The sequence below is a fragment of the Arabidopsis lyrata genome (assembly GCF_000004255.2).
Source record: "Arabidopsis lyrata subsp. lyrata unplaced genomic scaffold ARALYscaffold_1, whole genome shotgun sequence".
Taxonomy (NCBI): Eukaryota; Viridiplantae; Streptophyta; class Magnoliopsida; order Brassicales; family Brassicaceae; genus Arabidopsis; species Arabidopsis lyrata.
In genome coordinates, this window is record NW_003302555.1 from 14,909,714 (window position 1) to 14,930,680 (window position 20,967).

The 20,967-nt window shown below is 30.8% G+C and overlaps 3 protein-coding genes across 3 annotated transcripts; 2 read left to right on the forward strand and 1 right to left on the reverse strand.

Annotated features, from left to right (window-relative positions):
• The first annotated feature begins 9,357 nt into the window (after positions 1 to 9,357).
• On the forward strand, positions 9,358 to 11,753 carry LOC9329790 (protein LOL1). Its single transcript, XM_002890949.2, has 6 exons — positions 9,358 to 9,563; positions 9,755 to 9,991; positions 10,304 to 10,426; positions 10,504 to 10,617; positions 11,119 to 11,228; positions 11,371 to 11,753. The coding sequence occupies exons 2-6, from the start codon at positions 9,913 to 9,915 to the stop codon at positions 11,407 to 11,409; spliced, it is 465 nt and encodes a 154-aa protein (XP_002890995.1). The 5' UTR covers positions 9,358 to 9,563; positions 9,755 to 9,912; the 3' UTR covers positions 11,410 to 11,753.
• A 3,820-nt stretch (positions 11,754 to 15,573) lies between these two features.
• LOC9327058 lies at positions 15,574 to 18,282 on the reverse strand. Its single transcript, XM_002893683.2, has 6 exons — positions 17,895 to 18,282; positions 17,356 to 17,419; positions 17,025 to 17,113; positions 16,598 to 16,666; positions 16,442 to 16,486; positions 15,574 to 16,019 (listed from the first exon to the last, which is right to left on the reverse strand). Exons 1-6 carry the CDS (start codon positions 18,279 to 18,281, stop codon positions 15,975 to 15,977), a joined length of 699 nt encoding a protein of 232 aa, XP_002893729.2. The 5' UTR covers position 18,282; the 3' UTR covers positions 15,574 to 15,974.
• Positions 18,283 to 18,663: 381 nt separating this feature from the next.
• Positions 18,664 to 19,322, forward strand: LOC9329791 (late embryogenesis abundant protein 6). Its single transcript, XM_002890950.2, has 2 exons — positions 18,664 to 18,797; positions 18,896 to 19,322. Exons 1-2 carry the CDS (start codon positions 18,711 to 18,713, stop codon positions 19,232 to 19,234), a joined length of 426 nt encoding a protein of 141 aa, XP_002890996.1. The 5' UTR covers positions 18,664 to 18,710; the 3' UTR covers positions 19,235 to 19,322.
• The last annotated feature ends 1,645 nt before the right edge of the window (positions 19,323 to 20,967 follow it).

Genomic DNA, 20,967 nt, shown 5'->3' on the forward strand with positions numbered 1-20,967 from the left:
TTTGTTTTGGCATGGCATGGGCTCTTAGATTTTGGTGATATACGTTTGGATGCGCAGTGGTACGTATAGGGATGTCAAAATGGTTAATTCAACCCAACTCAACTCATTACCCAATGAGTTTGAAGTTAAATGAGTTCAGTTAACCCATGAACTCATTTAATTTGATGGTTTAGATGGTTAAATGGGTTGACCCATTAATGTAATAAATAAATTAATAATTAAAATAAATTAACAATAAAAAGAAATTAATAATAATCACGGATTTACGTTTTTAGCGGGAAAATCACGAATTTATGTTTTTGGTGGGAAAATAACAGATTTACGTTTTTGGCGGGAAAATCATTGATTTATGTTTTTTGCGGAAAAATCATAGATTTACGTTTTTGGCGGGAAAATCACGAATTTACGTTTTTTTGGCGGGAAAATCATGAATTTACGTTTTTTGGCGGGAAAATCATAGATTTACGTTTTTGGCGGGAAAATCATAGATTTACGTTTTTGGCGGGAAAATCACGAATTTACGTTTTTTTGCTGGAAAATCACGAATTTACGTTTTTTGGCGGGAAAATCATAGATTTACGTTTTTGGCGGGAAAATCACGAATTTACGTTTTTTGGCTGGAAAATCACGAATTTACGTTTTTTGGCGGGAAAAATCACGAATTTACGTTTTTGGCGAGAAAATCACAGATTTATGTTTTTGGCGAGAAAATCACAGATTTATGTTTTTGGCGGGAAAATCACGGATTTACGTTTTTTGGCGGGAAAATCATGGATTTACGTTTTTGGCGGGAAAATCACGGATTTACGTTTTTGGCGGGAAAATCATGGATTTACGTTTTTGGCGGGAAAATCACAGATTTACGTTTTTGGCGGGAAAATCACGGATTTATGTTTTTGGCAGGAAAATCACAGATTTACGTCTTTGGCGAGAAAATCACGGATTTACGTTTTTGCCGGGAAAATTATCCATCCTCATTTTTGGTTAAAAATTGTAAAATATTTTGGCGGGAAAATTATGGATTTACGTTTTTGGCGGGAAAATCACAAATTTATATTTTTGGCGGGAAAATCACGAATTTATATTTTTGGCGGGAAAATTGTGTATTCACATTTTTGGCGGAAAAATTAAGGATTATATTCCATCGGTTTAGAAGTTTTGGTTAGACTCAAATTGAAATCGGTTTAGAGATTTGGATTGGTTTAATTCAATTTAACAAAAATTGTTGGGTTAAATGAGTAAACCATTGACCCATTACAACCCAACTCATTTCACCCATCAACCCATTTGACTCAATAACTCATTTGATCCATCAACTCATTTGAGTCAAAAATTTCAACTCATTAGGGTTCATGGGTTGAGTTGAGTTGAGTTGACCCATGAATCTTGACCCATTTTGACACCCCTAGGTACGTAAATGTTGTTCGTTTGGGTGATTTACCATTTGCGTTTTGGATGTCGATCGAGTTTTTTTTTTTTTTTAACCTTTTAATGTAGAGTTGGGGTAACAATAGTGAACAAATAGTGTGCTTCTTCCATTTGTAATATAATTACTAGATCATGGCTTGTGCTATACAGCACGGGATTTAATATTTTTTTATGAATTAAATTGTATATTTTGTTCGAAAAAGATAAGAAATAATATAGTATAATAGTATAGGATAAAAGGGAATATATCATAATATTTTATTTTTATTACTATTTAGATATAATATTATATATTTCATTTGACGATGGTTGTATATTTGTTTTTAGAATTAAATAATAGTATATGATAAATTTTAAATCTATATTCTATATCATATTGGGTTATTTTATGTAGGAATTAAATGTTGTTTAATCTTAACTTGGTTGAAAAACATGACTTGGTAATAAAGAATGAGAGAATATTGTATTGAATATCAAATATATTTAGCTGCATTAGATTTGTATTTTTGTTTATATGAGATTAATAATTTATTTGGTTCAATTAGGTATTCATAATTGCATTGTGTCATTGAGATCAAAAAAAAAAAGTTGTATAGGATCTAAGTTTTTACGTGGTCTATATTGGGTTTTGTTTGACCCAGTATCATGTTGTTTTAAAAAAATAAAAAATAATATTTGATAAGAATTTTATCTCTTCTTCCTTGATTACGGAATAAATCTACGAATTAACAACGTCAAGACGCAATATAAAACGCAAATATCAGTTAAAAGGAATTTTTGTTAGTAAGTCTTTCAAATATATTTTTGTTAGCAAGTTTTAATATATTTGAAAGTAAAAATCTAAGCTTACAAATCTTATCATTTTTTTGTTGTAATTTTATAGTTTTCAATCTTGAAATCTGGTTAAAACATCTATCAAAGTAGCAGCAATGGAAAATTAAAAATACTGTACCTTGAACTTTTAAAATCACATCCCAATCAAATGTGAATTTTGCTTTTCTATTATCAAATATAATATGCACCTGCATGTAGAAAAAAATTATATTAGAAGAGGATATTAACATCAATGTATATGAAATTATATATAATCTGATAATAAGAGAGCTAAACTGAAACAAATAAATTTGATTGAGCAAAATTAGAAAGAAAAAAAATCATATAAAACTGTGGAAAAAAAAAGATGTCTTATTCAGAGAAATAGATAATCTTATATAATGAAGAGGAGATGTCGATTTAGGGTTAAGAAATTGAAAATCTTCTAGTGGAATATTCTTTTAGCTTGCAGAGCAATCTTAATAAACTGAATGATAATCTTTTGATTAAATCTTTTAATATTTACATATTCAAACTAAAATAATTAACTAAAGATAGAATATTTTTTTTAACAAAAAAGCCTTATTTAAGGAAATAAAAAGATTTGAATATTATCTGGACTTATAGAATATTAAGCATTAAATATATTTAAAAATTTTGTATTTATTATGAAAATCTTGGAAATTTCTTTTACATTTGTAGAAAATAAATGGAAAAATAGATTATGTACCATTTATTTTTAAATTGTTTTAATAAATACTAAAAATAACAAACGAAAATATAGTTACCAAACTCGGATTAGTTAGCAATTTAGTTTTTAAATTTTAGATGTACACCACAAAATTCGTAAAATTTTTATTAAATAAATTTTAATATATAGCACGAATTTATACCTAAATCTAAAAAAATTATAACTACCAATAATATTTTCAAAAGATTTTATGGAAACTGAATAACAAAAAATATTTGATGCGTGATTAAGGTAAATAAAAATGATCTATTTCTATTTTTGATTAGTGAATACTTTTACATACGTGAATAACAACATTTTCTTTATAAATTTTATTTATAAAAATTATAAAATCTAAACAAAATCTCTTTAATATCTTTAAACCCGTTTGACCCGTTAATATATATTAGTGACATGGAATTAAAATTATTATGATTAGAGATCTCTAATGGCATATATTGTAATTTTTTTATAGAATGTTACGACTTATAGAATGTACTTCCCAAATAATAGTATAAGATTCTCTATAGCTTGTGTTACATTTATAGGATTTACCACATTCTCATATAAGGAAAAACGAATGAAAACAAAAGAGGTTTTTGTATGCATCTTCTTAAGCTGAGCCATCACAGTTTGATGTCAGACGTGGACAACTCCATAGCCGCACTTTAATGGCTATCCAAGCGTCTCTAGAGACGTCAATTTCCAAAATGTTCTAACATGACTCTTTCCTTTGTCCTTTTATTCTTTCTCTCCCATTCCTCCAAATCCCACACACATACATGCACATTAGCACATACATATACACACATACATACATGTATTGGCTTAGTGGTTATGATAGAATGAGATTGAGAAATTCTACTATGTTTGCTTGCTTCTGGAACTGGCATCTTCTGTTGAAGTGTCTTTTACAATTTCTTTGGACAAGATGTTTGGATTTTCTATTGCGACCTCAAATCTCTTGTTCCCTAAGAAAATCGACCATTTTCTCACATCTCATACCCATATTGCCTCCTTTTGAAACAGAGCATTTGTTTATAATGGTAATGAATGGCATAGTGTTTCTTTTTCTTATTCATAACATTCTTCAAACTTTCATATTTTCATTCTTCTAAAGCCATTATATGCTAGCTATGCAAGTATTAAAAATTGAACTAGTAAATTTTAAATGGTAGTAGCCTCTATTAAAATTAGTTTTTTTAGAAAAAAACATTTTAGTAATCCATTAAAATCAAGTTTCAACGTCTCATATTAATTATTCTGAATAAACTATATTCAGTTCAAATGTTTTTGATGTTTCATCACTTTATAATTATTATGCTATAAATTTTCAATGTTATTTTTCTAATTATATCAAATCACTTATTGTCACATGTATTATTTACTATGATAATGTTTTCTTTTCCAATATACATTGTCTTTTGTGTAGAGATATTAAGGCACTAGTTATGGTTTTACCCAGCCAACTTTTGGATTTTTTATGTTGGATACAAATGATTTTTCTTCTTTTTAGCTTTTTAGATTTAAGTTTTTAGGGGGTGTATTCAATCAAAAATTTTAATTTGTTTCAACAAATTATTTGTTATTAAATTATGAATTTTAAAAAGTCTTCTAAAATTTAGTGTTATTGAACTAGTGATTTGAAAAAGTACTTTAAAATTCATTGTTGTTGAAAACGTTTTAAGCATTGGATTCTTAATAACTTCAAGAGATTTTAAAAAACTTTCCGAGTTAAAAACACACAAATCTAATGATACGAGCCAAAGCTTCTTTTGCCTTAGCTCGAATAAGAGGACCTAAATACTCTGAATCCGTGATGTTTAAGAATGAAAACGATAAAGCTAGCTTCCTTTAAACCAAATCTCTCTTAGAAAATTAGGTTAATTGTTGGAAGTTGTTTCTTATTGATGATCAGAGTCCTTTATATAGACCTTACAAACCGACCTATTCCTAAATTAAGAGGAAATTAACAAAACCATAATAATAATTCTATAAAACACCAATAACCGTATCATTACTCTCCTCCTCGACGTGGAGCTTGTCCTCAAATTTAAGTTTATTACACAAATTTAGTAGTTTTTGTTAACATTAGATTGAAGATGTATTTTCATTATTGATTGTGCATAATAAATAATTAGAAAGAAAAAAATCTGAATCCACTAAAATATTATATTTGGTTCATTTGTAACTATTGATTCAACCAAATGTTAGTATAGTAGAGCCAAATATTGAGTTAAACAAAATTTAGGTAGAGGAAAGTGAAAATCTCTAATGGAGAGAGAATACCCGTTTTACTTCATTTTGTTCTCTATACACAATGCATGATGGATGAGTATGAACGGAGTTTGATGAAAGTTGAAACTTCGTCAAATTAATCATACTTTTACATAAATTCAAATTCTCTATTTGACTTCTTAGATTCACTTATACGCCTTTTAAATCACAATCAACTTCTTCCACTACAAGAAAACATAGCCATTTCCGAGGAAAATTTCTGACGAAATGTTTGGTCGGAAATTTTCCGACAGGTTTCCGACGAGTTTCCGAAAAGATTCCAAGGAAAAATAAATTCGTCGGAAAATTGTCGGAAAAAAAGAAAAATTTCCGACGATCACAAATTCGTCGGAACTTTGTCGGAAGGATTCATCGGAAAACATGGAAAATTACGACTATTTAATTTTGTCGGAAATTGGTCGGAAATTGGTCGGAAACTTGTCGGAATACTCGTCGTAAATATTAGGTGAACACATGTTTATTCACTGCACATTTTCCGATAAAATTCCGACGCTTTGGTCGGAAATATAAATCGGAAAAATCGTCAGAAATTATTAGTTTAAACCTTTAATATTTCCGACGAAGTTCCGACGAAATTTAAGTCGGAAAGTTTTGTTAGTCGGAAATTTGTCGGAAATATGTCGGAAATTATTTCTTTAATCATTTTTATTTTCAAAAAAATGAAAAAATAAATAATTTATAATAAATAAATAATTAATTTCGTCGGAAAGTCGTCAGAAATATTATTTTGAATTTTTTTTGAAAAAATTAAATAATTTATAATTAACTAAATAATTAATTAATAATTAATTTCGTCGGAAATTCGTCGGAAATTTCTACGTTCGTCGGAATTTTGTCGGAAAATTTATGATTTTTCATGTTCCCGCCTTTGTACATTCAATTCAAATGAATTTACCGCGTTTTGTAGTTTCCGACAAATTTCCGACGATATACATCGTCGGAAATTTTTTCTATATATAGCAAATGAGTTTCCATCCTTTCCACAATTCCAAACACAACAATCTCAATCTCTATTAACAACTTCTTCTCTCTACATCAAACATCATTCCTTTGTTGACAAAAAAAAACAAAACATCATTCCTTTTTTTTAAAGTTCAACATTTTTATTCTCTTCTTCAATTAATAGAGACATTTATGTATTTATATATTTATTCATTTTAATTAATTTAATTTTAATTCTCATTTGTTGATAATGAAAATTGGTTATGTGACGATTAATCTATTTTTGTAGATATTCAATAATTATTTTAATTTTAAGTATAATACTCTTATTTGTTTTTTTTTGTTTTTTTTTTTAAATAGAAAAGTTGTCGGAATTTTGTCGGAACTAATTTTGGTATATATTTATTTTTATTTTAAAAGTGGTCGGAAATTTCTGACGAATTTCCGACCACTATATGAATAGTCGTCGGAAATTTGTCGGAAATATCCGACAAAATTCCGACAAATATTTCCGACAACATTTCCGAAAAATAGTTTTCGTCGATGATTTCCGACGAATTTCCGACAACTTATGGTTTCCGACCAGAGAATTCCGACGAATGTGATTTTGTCGGAAATGTGTCGGAATATGCTATTTCCGACGAATTTCCGACCAATATCTTTGTCGGAAATTGTGATGTTTTCTTGTAGTGTTCAGTTACAATCCAGGACAAGAGGAGATGGTGTTGGCGGCAGAGAGGTTTTGTCTTTCGGAGGCGAAGGAGTTGGTGTTGAAAGTGACAGGGATGGTGTTGATGGAGCACGATGGTGAGAAGTGAGGGTTATGGTTGAGAAAGTAAGGGTTGTGGTCGGGAGAAGAATGAAGGAAGATACATAGGGAGGATGTAAAATAGTCACTTCTCCATCTCTGAAAATACCTAATTTGTAATCAGTGAAAAATGTTCATTTTCTCAAAGATTTAGTCCATAAAAAGCCCAAACAGCAATAGTTTCTTGAAATTAATGCAGGTTAGTTTTATAATTACTGATGAAAGTCTTTGTTAATCGCATAATTAGCGTAGGATTAATGCCATGAAAGTGAACTAGTTTACATTTATATTTTAAAACCAATGGATTAACATTGTTAGATTGATAAAACATTTTGCATTAATTAATAATTACCCTAATCTAGGTCCAAGGATTTGTTCTTTATCTATAGCTTAAATTATTTCCCGCTTTGTTTACATTAAAACTTGTTAGTTTAATTAGATGAAAACCAAAACAAATCTTTATTAGCTTAGATTTAATGATTACATGTATTCCTAATGTGTTAATGATTTGTTCGTTGAGGTTTGATACACTTCTATTGTAATGATTTGTCATATATTTGTGGCAAGAGTGATTAAGGATTAAAACTTAATAGGTATCACATCTTAGATGTAAGGAAAGAAAGTTCTGAAATTTTTATATTGTAACTAAATATAATAAAATTATCATTACTATAATATTATATACAATCCATAACAAAACAAAAGAAGATTTTACGATGGAGATCGTGACTCACACCATGTCACATGTGAATTGTAGTTGACATAACAAACAAATAAAAGACGAATGAGAAAAGTAGAAAACAGAAATGTTACAAAAAGGAAGAAGCATAAACATAATAGAAATTGGCCCCATCAAATAATTAAACAAACCAAAACTAAAGCTGTTCTTGATATGATATCCAACCAAATAATCACACTTATTGTTAACCCTTACCCATTTTTATATCATTCTTTTGTGTATATGCATATAAAAGTTCACGTTTATGATTTAGCCTATAGAATTGAATGAACTGCCAAACAATAAATTGTCGGTTTGGTACGACAAAAGAGATAGAAACTAAACTTCCACTGATTGGGTAACTGAATTTCCTGTGTGCATGACCCATAGTAAGTTTTATTTTATTAGTTTGGCCCTTGATAATTGGATTAATGGCACACATTTTTTTAACTAAGTTTTAAACTTAGCATACCTCTTTCTTATATGAAAAAGTTAAACAAATGTGATGAATTTAATAGAGAAAAAATATTGAATATGATAGAGAAAAAATATTGAATATGATAGTGAAAAAGATTGAATTAATTTGATCGCATCGTTTACTATATTGTCTTCGGTGTTCATTTTTTTGTCGACCAGCGATCAGCGTTTATAGTATATTAAATTAAAACATCATCGTTACGTTTCCATATACATGTAAGAGTCCCGTTTTGTGGGATCAATAACATGCATTAAAATCGATACTTAAATTTTCAGGATATCGTCAAAATTAAAAGATAACTCACGTTTAAATCATGAATTTTTTTATAAAAAAAAATACTTTCCCTGATTCTAAAAGATAGAGTTTCCAGATTTTTTTGTTTCTTAAAGATAGATTTTTTTAAGTTTTTCTATGTATTTTTAAAAATTTAATAATAACAAATCGTTGACTTTAAAACTATTGAATGAAAAAATAAATTTCTAAAATTACTATTGGTTTAGAGTTATAGGTGGTTGCTTAGTACAAAAATGATTCATTTATTTAAAATTATATTTTTAATATGTGTGAAAACTCTATGAACTTAATTATTTTCTTATAATAGTCTTTTAATAGTAATACTACAATTTGCTTCTAGCAATGATTAATAAATAAGTTAAAATTATTTATTTTTCTTATTCTTCTAATATTTGTTTTTCATTTACTACATTTGTTTAGTTTAAGTGGATCCCTTATAATTTAGTGGTATATTTGTATAATAAACATGCCTAGAAAACCGATTCTCCATTCACATAAAAGATAAAACTATACTACATATAAATGATTAAGTTACAATAATACATCATTTTCTAGTTTCAATTTGATTTCTGTAAATCTTTTTGTATACAACAAAGTTTTAGTATAAAATAAATTCACATCAATATTAATGAAATATTCATTTATTATAAGGAAAAAGTAAATAACCTTTTACAAGAAATTTGCCTCTTTTCCCAGTGTACAGATTCTCCATTTTAATTTTTTGTTCTTCTTTATCCATGTTTTTTTTTATATCTCTTCTTAGGTTATTTTTTTTTTCAGTTTTTCGTTAATATACTCTCTATTTAAGTGATAAAGGCAAGTTGCAAAAGAGGGTGTGTGTTTGCCCCACTCCTCACATAATGTTATAATACTACAATCTTCGAAGTTTTCGCAATTCACATTCCTTTTTTCCAAGTCCCAATACATACACATATACATATATACATACACATACACACCCAAACGTTATGTAACTGCAAAAAATATATCAAAACGAGATTCCACAATTATAGTCTCTAGTCAAAGAGCTTCATGGCAATGGTGTGACCCCAAAGTTAGTCTTCACATGTTTCTTAACTTTCAAACATTGAAATTTTTTTCCTTTTATAAATAGTTAAGACTTATCTTCATTTTCTAAAAAAAGTTAAGATTTATTTCCTTAAAAATTTATTATTTTCCTTTCTAAGAATAATTGTTAGATTTATTTTCTTTTTTTTGTTATCATTATTCTGTGTGCTTGTATAGATTGATGTAAGTGAGGAATTGGGAGAAGAAGTGAAGAACACAAGATGTGTCTTCTTCTTCTAAGTCACTAAAAACATCAACAAAGAGAGAAAGCAAGCCATTATTAGAGAGAAGAGATTTATCCAAAAAGTTTTTTGCAATTATTCTTGGAGTTAGTAATGCCAGTCCCTCTTGCACCATATCCAACACCTCCCGCACCGGCACTGGTCCCGTCGTACAGTCCTCCTCCGGCTAATGGTAATATCTTTCTTCAATTGAAAAACAAATTTTAATCCAAAAAGATCCTCTGTTTTCATCTTCTTTGACAAAAGCTTTAGTGTTTTTGTAAAAGAATTAAAATCATTTTGGATTTTTTACTTTATTAAATAAGATTGTTTTTGTTCATCGATTTTTCTAAAGATCAAATATTTTCAGATTCTCAATTTGTTCACCATGTTGATAAATTATTTTCCCAGAAACCCATTTATTTATTCCACATATATTCAATAATCCATTAAATTTTATTTTATTTTTCCCAAAAAATATAAATAAACAATTTGAGAGTTGTAGGAAGTACAAGTGGGCAGAGCCAGTTAGTGTGTTCAGGTTGCAGAAACCTTCTGATGTATCCCGTCGGAGCAACCTCCGTCTGTTGCGCCGTCTGTAACGCCGTCACGGCTGTTCCTCCGCCTGGTAATAATCCGTTAAATCATAAAAACGTTTGGTTAAAGAGATCTTTGAGTTTTGTAATAATAGATTAGGCAATGCAGGAACGGAAATGGCACAGTTGGTATGTGGAGGATGTCATACACTTTTAATGTACATTCGTGGAGCTACAAGTGTTCAATGTTCTTGTTGTCACACTGTTAATCTTGCCCTCGAAGGTTTCATTAGAAATACATGCATATTGATCTTTATATTTGGTGTTTAATCAGATTTCTTATTGATTGTTTTTTTTTTTGGGTGTCTGCTTTAGGGAATACAACATTAGAAAAAACGAAAAACATATATAAAATTAGTTTTACGATCGAGTTCGTTATATATTAAAGATTTATTACATGTTGTCGTTTATCGACAATGTGTATTATACGGATTTAAACCCAGATTATATTGTACACTAGGAAAAAATATTATATTGTATGTTCTAGTTAATTTTTTATGTTTTTATTAAAAAAAAATTAAAAAAAATTATATTTACTTTTGGTTTTTACGATAAAAAAACACCAATTTTGTTTATATGTGGGTCTAGTTTAGTTTCGGTTTTGGAATATAAAATAAAACCAATTAATACCGAATTTTGTTTTTTTGTTTTTTTTTTTTTTTTTTTTTAAGTCTAGTTTAGTGTATTAGTATTACTAACTTTCATGTCTTGCAAATGTAATCAGCGAACCAGGTAGCGCATGTGAATTGCGGAAACTGCAAGATGCTACTAATGTATCAATATGGAGCAAGATCAGTGAAATGTGCCGTTTGTAACTTTATCACCACTGTTGGGGTTAGTTCTCTTTGTCCAAAAAAAATTAGTTTTAAATCCGTCGCAAAACTAACCAAATTACAAATATATTTTTTAACATCAGAATGTTTCTTTATATAATGTTTTGTTCTTGGTTGCTGTTGTTTTAAATAATTGCTTGTAGGGTTCGACGAGCACGACTGATTTGAAGTTTAACAATTAAAACAATTGGGTCTACCTATCAATATATTGAGTTATGAGCAATATAGAGGAAGCATCAAATCTTTTTTTTTTTTTTCTCTCTCTCTCTCTCTTCGATCAAGAATCCGGCATTGAGATGTTATGAGTTTGAAACCATCTTCGGAAGTAAATTAAATATGTAATTCGTCGAAATTTCTGACTTTGGTCTCTTTGTCCGTTTGTATAGAGCTATCTCTCTTCTTTGGTTTTTGTTTTGTAGTTATTTTCTCTCAAGAAAAATTTGATTCACCAGTTTGTAATTAAGAGTGATTCAGAAATCAAAGCTAGACTTTGTGGATGAAGGAAATAGATTGTTTTAAATGCTAATGCATATAATATGAAGGCTATTTTCCTTTCAAGCATTTTAAAGCACAAAGGACGTCGGTGCCCATAATCTAGATTTTGAATAGAAATATATAGTTTGATCACTAATGAATATTTTCATCAAAACATATTTACAGTACTAAGAAAATTTAGAAATGTGAAGTGAACTTACAAATGAAAATACATGTAAGAAAACTTTATACCAAAAAAAAAAACGTAAGAAAACTTGTGGTGTACATCAATTCACAATATATTACCAACGTAAGAAAACGTAAGAAAACTAACCGCTGATTCTAAATTTAATACGTTCAAATTTTGCAACTAAAGTTTTTACTTGCTAGTCCTAAAAATAAATTGTTTAACCAATAGCTATAAAGTATTATTAGAATGTGGTTTGGAATGAAGAAACCCATAAACCTTATATATATTAGTGTAGAATTATCGAGGTGGGACATTCTAAGAAGTATAAACCAAACAAAATTTAATCGTATTACAAAACAAAACAATGGGACGAATATGTAATAAATAAAACAGAACTCGAAAAGGTTTTGTCCCTCGATATTGACTAAAGTCTGAATAATTCCACGCAATCTGTCTATGGATAATTGGGGTGGACTTCACTCACGGGTTCATATATGATTTGATATTTGGTTGGTTTAAGTGTCTTTCGACTGTCTTTTCGTTTCTTTGGATCACGGCAAGATTTTTGACATAGATATATTTGAACATTTGCTTGGAGATTTTTTTAAGGATAAGCTTAATTTCGTTTTCTTGTCTGATGTTCTACGTAGAAGAAGATGCATGTGACTTTGAGATAGATATCGCTTGATTTCCTTTTATAATTTAATGCTCATTTTTGACTAGTCAATTTATCTGGATTAACCAAAACTAAGGCTATGATCGGTAACCAATTTTAAAGCTAGCTGTACAAGCTGTACAGCTTTGACAGTTACCAATTACAAAAATTTTATGAAAAGCGGTATACTATAACATGAACTGTTTTTTGGACAAAAACAAAAATAAATTAAAACGGTTACGGTTAAATACAATTATAGTTAAATACGGTTACGATTAAATACGGTTATAACGGTTACAGTTAAATACGGTTATACGGTTACGGTTAAATACGGTTACGGTTACGGTTACAACGGTTACGAATAATTACGGTTATAGTTATTTGATGACTACAATACGGTTAATATCGGAGGCGAAATCTTACGAGTTACCTAACTTATTATAATACTTTTCATAAAATCAAAAAGTATGTTACAAACCAAATTTTCTTCATTTCGAGCAAAATAACAGTATAACATATTTGTTTGAGAAAAAGACCATTTTTTATAACGTAAATTTTTTCATATGCGGTATCATTTACTTTTTTGAAAATCTTAATCTGAACATTCGATAATTTTTTTTGCATTATATGGAGCTACAATTATATTTTTAAAGTTTTAACTATGTGGTTAACCATATGGTTAAATAACGGTTTTTATATGTTTACCGTTAATTAACGGTTACGGTTAATATATTTTTTAACTGTAAGTAATTATTTTTTACGGTTACGGTTTTTAACCGTTTTATATGGTTACGGTTGAGAAACGGTCCGGTTACGGTACAGCATATGGTTACAGTTAGCTTTTGGTCATGCCTAGTAAGCATGACTAAAAGCTAACCATAACCGTATTTTGGATCGTAAGTGGACCGTTTTTCAACCGTAACTGTATAAAACGGTTAAAAACCATAACCATTCACCGTAAAACTAGATTAGTTACGGTTAAAAAAAATATACTAACCGTAACCGTTAATATACCAGAAACGTATCAAAACCGTTATTTAACAGTACGATTAGCCGCACGGTTAACCGTATTATTAACCGCATAATTAAACTTTATAAAATATAATTGTAACTATGTATAATGCAAAAAAAAAGTCTCGAATGTTCAGATAAAGATTTCCGAAAAAGTAAATAATACAGCCTATGAAAAAATCTCATTAGAAATAATGGTTTTTTTCTCAAACAATTATTTTGGAATGTTATATTGCTCAAAATAAAGAAAATTTTATTTATTATAGGACTAGTAAATTCATATTATTATTCTAACAATAAAATATTGTTCATTCTATATAATCTTAATTTTCATATGTAATTATATACTAAATTACATTTCTATGTTATTTTTTTTTTCTTTCTAAATTCTTAATATTATTTATTATGTGTACCGCTATGATGTTTCCAATCAGAATAAATTTTTAAAATTTGTTCTACGTTATTTTTTTGTACAGCTTTCGTGTTTTATTCTTTTGTACAGTTTTGCAATATTCCCTAACAGCTAACAGCTCCAGCTAACCGTTCCAGCTAACAGCTAACAGCTTGTTACTAATCAGATCCTAAATTGCGACTAACAGTAGTTTGATATAAGGGTAAAAAAAAAAAATCAAGAATTTCGGAAAAAATCAAGAATTTCGGCAGCCAAATCTATCGATACACATTTGACATTTCCTGTCAGTGTCACGTCACTTACCAAAAACTAATGGCTAAAATCTCTGACCATATCAAATACTGCAAGGTATCATATCCAACTTTTGTTCCATACTAATCTGGCATTAAAAAATGTCAATAATATGATACGGCACACCAAAACGATATTTATATATATCACAAGCTAACAAAATCATGGCTATTAACTAACTTACAAACAAGCTTTAATACATTTTTAGTGTAAAAAACCCTTCTCAATAAAAGATATTACTAAAAAAAAAAAATTGAAATATATATAAACGCCATTCAATATTTTTCACATCGAATAAAAAAAGGGTTCTACCATTATTTTAAAAGTCAAATTTCATGTAATCTTTTCTTTGTCTTTTATATACTATTTCTCCCCCGTTTTATAAGATATTTTGTCTCAAAGAACAAAGATAAAAAAAGAAATATTTATCCATTTTTAAAAAAATTCAATCAATAGAAAAAAAAATACTGCACAATTAAAATAGTCACAAATTATTAAGTCAATATAAATTGTGCATAGAAACTTGAGAAATCTAATAAAATGGAACAAAACAAAGTCTACATAATATTATGTTAATATAAACTGTGCATAGAAAATAGAGAAAGTATTTATTCATTTTGATCAGGAACACATTCTATATGTTTTTCTAAAAATCTACATTAAAATTCTAAAACGATATTATTGTTTTAAAATAATAATTGAAAATGACATTTATTGTGATACGAAGAAAACAATTTAGTTTTTTTTCTTAAACAAATAGTATTAAGTGAAAATTGCAATGTTTTGCTTTTAGATTAAAAAAGTAAGTAAAACATATGAACTTTAAAACAAACATAGAAAAAAAATAACTAGTATTAAGTGAAAATTGCAATGTTTTGCTTAGTTAGATAAAAAAAGCAAGTAAAACATATGAACTTTAAAACAATCATAGAATAATCACACACACAAAAAAAAAAAAAAAAAACGAACCCCAATTACTCTAAGATGAAAAATACTCTACCATACTAAAAAAGTACATCAAACATCGAGTAGTCCATTGAAAATCTGACAGCTTTTTAGCAACTGCCAAACTAAATCAGACCCAAAATCATCGGGTTTTTGCACACACAGGTTGAGACAGCCAGACAGGAACATATCACTACAGAAATGTCAGGAAAGGTTGGTGAGTGTTTTTCAATCGGTTTTCATCTTAAGTGTCGTTTTGTCAAAACAGACCAATTCTATGAAAATATCAAAGAGGTATATTCTATGCAATGTTCTAGACCTTCTAGTAATTTTACATACATAAGAATAAAGTTTGGTAGATGATAACAAAGGAACAAAGAATTATATACCAAAAGCATTTCATATGCCCACATTGTTATCATCATCTCTTACGGTCACAAAAGCATTACCTTTCCTTCTCACATGGACCACAAATATGTAATTATGTGTTCCATGTCCAAAATTGAATTATTGACACTATTACTTAGGACCAAGGGTTACAGTTAACCAGAGGCTTGAGATACGCAAACAAAACCATGTTGGGATTTGGAGTTATAAGGTTCAGAAGTTTTTCATAAAATGTTGAATTGTAGGGAAGTTTTATCGGAATATCGTTGAGTTCACTAAGAGATTTACGAGGATGCACCATGAGATTCAGGACTAAGAAAGTTGAACTCACTAGTCTCTTCTAATACAGAAAGTTTGCGACTTTACATGCTTCTTTTTGCTTCTACTCGTCTCCCATGGCGAGTTCAAGGGCGTAATCGTCTCTTTCCTGCAGTGTAACATCGATAAAACTGTTAAAAGACCAGTGCCTATAAAGACTAAAAGAACATTAAATCATTTTGAACCCTGATAATAATAATGCTAAGTTTGATCTCTTTGACAACATCAAATCCATTACTAGTCCTAGTGAACGGCCTCCAATTAAAATTAACAAATAACTAAGTTTCTTAACAGCTTACAATCTATAGTATCTATCGATTGAGCTAGATACACTTCACCACTAGTCTTTTGACTTATACGTTGTTGCATGATAGGAGTACCAAAAGCCCTGAGTTTCTTAACGGATTGCAGTCTATCCATTTATCTAGATATACTTCACCATTAGTCTTCCTATTGATTTGTTGATTTATTTTTACTTAAAAGACTTGTAACAATAAGAGTAAGACTATTTTGTTTGCTCAGATGACTTACAATTGGTCCACGGGCGAAGTATCTTCCGAATTGTAACCAGTAGACCTGTGTGATCCATACGAGTTAGAACTGTGTAACTAAAATGAAATGAGAGAATACATGTATTGTTGCAGCAATTCTTGGATTTTCAGAAGAGTAAATTTTATAATAAGTTACCTCGTCCTCGTCTTGTGTTTCTACTTCAAGGTCGGATGTAGGGAAACCCACACAAAGAAGTGCATATCCCTGCATGTATAAACCACCCTCAAAGTTATTACTACCCTCAAAGTTAAAACCTATGCTTCAATATAATTGATTTCTAAGAAGAGGAAGTTGCTCCACCTATAATACATTAAACATTTGCTAAACGCTAACAGTTAGATAAGTCAAGCGATGAGATTCACTTAGGAAAATGCAACCTTGCAATTATGAGATTAGTTAAAGCTTCACATTGTTTTCGTTGATTCAATAAGAGTTGGACCTAGTTTTTCACAGACACTGACTATCATCATCACAAACTGTCTCTGTAGTTCCAGCCTACTTGTGTTTCTGGCCATATCACAAACCTACCTCCCTAAAGCCTAAGGTAAAGGGATATTATTACCTGGGACTTCAGTTCTGCTGATATTCCCAATGCTTGTGGCTGCCTAAGCTCTCCAGATTTTACACGTACGGCACAACTAGTACAGCAACCTGCCAACACAAGATTGTAATCTCAAATTGTAGACGAGATACACAACTAAGTTTAGCACTTAGCCAAAGCATACTTTTAACATGTAAATCTCACAGGAATATTTTTCATGCATATAGCTCTAACATAATTCAACTAGTGTTGGATTATCCTAATCATCTACATCATCTTTAAAGTTTCAAATATCTACATACACTTTTGAAGGTCCTAGAAACTAAATGAAAACGGGTCAAGAGAACAGTACCATGCCTGCAAGCAAACGGAAGAGTAATGTTCTGAGATTCAGCTGAGTGCAATATATACTGATCCTGCATTTCAAATACATTTCCACATATCAACAAAAGGAAACCGGTGATAAGCCAGACAACACGGTTATATCAACCACACTAAACAAAGTCCAGACGTAAGAATCGTTACAAAACTACAAGTTGATTCATATTTGTTTAAACCAAAAGAGCCACAAGCAGCAAATTCGTTCTAATATCCTCCGCTTACGCATAACGAACATCGAAATGGAAGCAAGAGAGCAACAAAACCTAAGTAGAATCAAAATTAACTTAGCCAGAAGAAATATCTCAAATCTTAGCAACGAATCCTAGGTCCAAAACTTGAATCTCGACACACCTGAGCATACATTGCATATCTAAAGCATACTATTCTCTAATTCCAGCTTCTATTCTGATATAGCAAACGAATAATCATCATAATCTTGTATCTCATGCTAATGTGATTCAATTGTGTCGCGAATCAAAATCAAAGAGACTTTACGGATCAAAATCTAACCTCTGGAACCTCGAATTCGTGAACAACTCCTCGTTGTCGATCGTGAACAGTGACCTTATGGGAAGGAACAACCAACGATCCTCTATCTGATGGAGTGGAAACTTCTACAGGAATTCGGAACTCACACGTCGTAGTCGTAGCTCCTCGACGGAGATTCGGAAAATATCTCCGATTAATCGGAAAATTCTTCTGCTGAAGAGAAGTACAAAATGTACACGGCAAAATCAGAGCCATGCTTTTGGGAGATTTTGATTTTCGCGGCTTTACTAGTCGAGAGGTTGAAGAAGATAGGAGAGTGTTCCTGGAAAAAAAATAAAAGACCAACCCATTCGCTGCTAAATCGAAAACCGGAAGTGTTTTTTGATTGAATTTCCGGTTTACAAACATCAAATCCTAAACCGGCTAATTAAATCACAAAATCCCGGTAGAGGCGGTGCGTAATGGATTATCTGGATTAGGCCAGCGAAGCATCTATCTATACGTGGCAGCTAATTAGAATGTCCGGTTTACAAATAATTCAATAATCATCAAGGAATAAACCGGCCAATTAAACCACCAAATTCACCTAAATATTAAACCAATCCGGTTGGGGCGGTGCGTGTAAATGGATATCAGATTAGGCCAGCGAAGCATCTATACGTGGCAGCTAGATAGAAAGCTGGGAATTAAAACAAGACACGTGGCGACATTAATAACACGTGGAATTAATGTGACCCATTTGGACCGACGAAGCTATGCATTCATTTTTTATTTAAATCAAACAAGAACCAATTCAATTGGTAACTAGAGAAACACAAAACAAAGAAGAAGAAAAAAATGCAATCGGCGAAACAGAAGATAAGCGATATGGCTAGTACAGCCAAAGAGAAGATAGTTATGTGTCAAGCAAAAGCTGATGAGAAGGTTCTAAATCGAATTATGCTAATGATTTTCTTAACGTAATTAATAAGATTCATTAGTTATGAATTGTTTGATTGATTCAAATATTAATGATGGTGCAGGCCGAGCAGGCGATGGCGAGGACGAAAGAGGAGAAAGAGATAGCGCACCAGCGAAGAAAGGCGAAGGAAGCAGAGGCGAATATGGATATGCACATGGCTAAAGCGGCTCATGCTGAAGACAAGCTAATGACTAAGCAATCTCATTACCACGTTGGTCATGGTCCACATGTGCCTCAACACGGTCCTATACCGGCTCCAGCGCCGGTCATGGGGCATGGTTACGGGCATAATCCTACTGGAGTTGCCTCGGTGCCTCCACCGGTGTATCCTCCCACGGGGCATCATCAGGCTTATCCTCCCACGGGGCATCGTAATAATTACGGAAACGACTTGCTCTAGTTCTTTTTTTTTTTTTTTTTTTTTTGTATTTTAATCGTGTTGTGTTTGATAGATTTTTGGACTGCCTTTAATATTAAGTAAGTTGTATGAAAGCCGTTAAACAAAACAAAAGAAAGAAAGAAAGAACTTAGGCGTTGTAGGATGTTGCTATATTATATATTTTTGTTAAAAGGCTTTAATATCTTGGTTATTTATTTTTTTTTTGAATAACCGCGGGTCTCCCAAAAGCTTCCTAGGTCCAAGGACTAATCCCACGAGGCTGGCAATTCCCCTATGTAAACCTGCCAGTGGCCGTGCCTCGAACCCTGGTGGCCTATCTTGGTTATTCCATGCACTTGTATTTCATGAGTGACTCACAATAGAAAGTTAGCACAATAAATCTGAAAAAGGCATGCAGCACAAACATTTTTTTGGTATTCTCTAATGATTTGGCTAACTGATATATTTTCATGAGCTTATTGTCAAAACAGGCATTTTGTAAACAATTCTTTCAAAATAGGCACTCTAAACAGTAAAAGCATATAATAACTCCAAATTTCACTGTTACAGACTTTTTTGTCCTTAGATTATGAGCTAGAGTTTGGAGTGAAAAAAATTATCTTCTAAAAAATGTATACCCATCTCTGATTCGATTTTAAGTCTCTTTTGACATTCAGAGATATGTGGCTTCGATGGTGGACTTGCAGCTTCGGCAGTAGGCGTGAAGTTTCGGCGGTAGCACAAAGCTTTGGTGGTGGTTCATGGCTTTGACGGTGGAGGGTCACGAACGGCGTTGATGGTGGACGCTATACCCTAGAATTGGACTTGTAAACCCAAACCGTCTAATCGACAGTCTGCAACCCAAACACAATATCACCTAAAAACGCCAAGATTAGATCTTGAATTGAATTAGTTCCACGTCGCGACCTCCAACAAAAATCACCGAACAAAAAATCGTGTAAATCGTAATACCAAACCGTAGGACTTTTTTGTTTTTTTTTTCAGATCTACGAAATGTGGAATGTTAAAAATCGAGATCGCATCTCATGAATCGCAACCAATTGCTAGTCGTCTGAATCTGCCATCGTTGCTGACATCCCTCTCCGATCGATGACTCCGACGTTGTTGGTGTTGGTCGCAAGTATTTTTGGTTTCCAGTGTAAAGCGTAAAAGTCCATCAGCAAAAAAAAACCAACGTCATCTCTCTGTCATGATATAAACGACTTTTCACAGGAGAGAAGTACCTAAATCAAAAGATCATTTCAAAAGTGCCTAAAATAAAATATATATCCAAGACAAATGCCTATTTTGAAATTAACTCTATTTTCATTATCTCAAAACTTTTGACATTTTAATCTCTAAAATGGTCCTTACTCCTGGCCGACAAAAAAAAAAAATTGGTCCTTACTCTTATGTCATATTTATTGAGCGCACTATTTAAAGTATATAAATAATGTTTTATCGGATTTATGATATGTTATTTCTTCATTATTAACTTGTAATAAACAAAAGGGTTTTCTGCAAAACAACCTTCTAAGTCAATTTCGTTTGCAAATTTATCCTCCAAATCCAAATTATGCAAGTCAACCCTACAATCTCAAAAGTCACCCGCAATACTGTCATCCCGTGTAGCGATGACGTGACACTCAATAACTCCGTTTGAAAATATAAGAGGTTTTGCAAAAAAAAACTCCTCCATATAATTCTTTTTTGCAGATAAACCTCCCTGTCAAATAAATGCAGGCAAACCACAA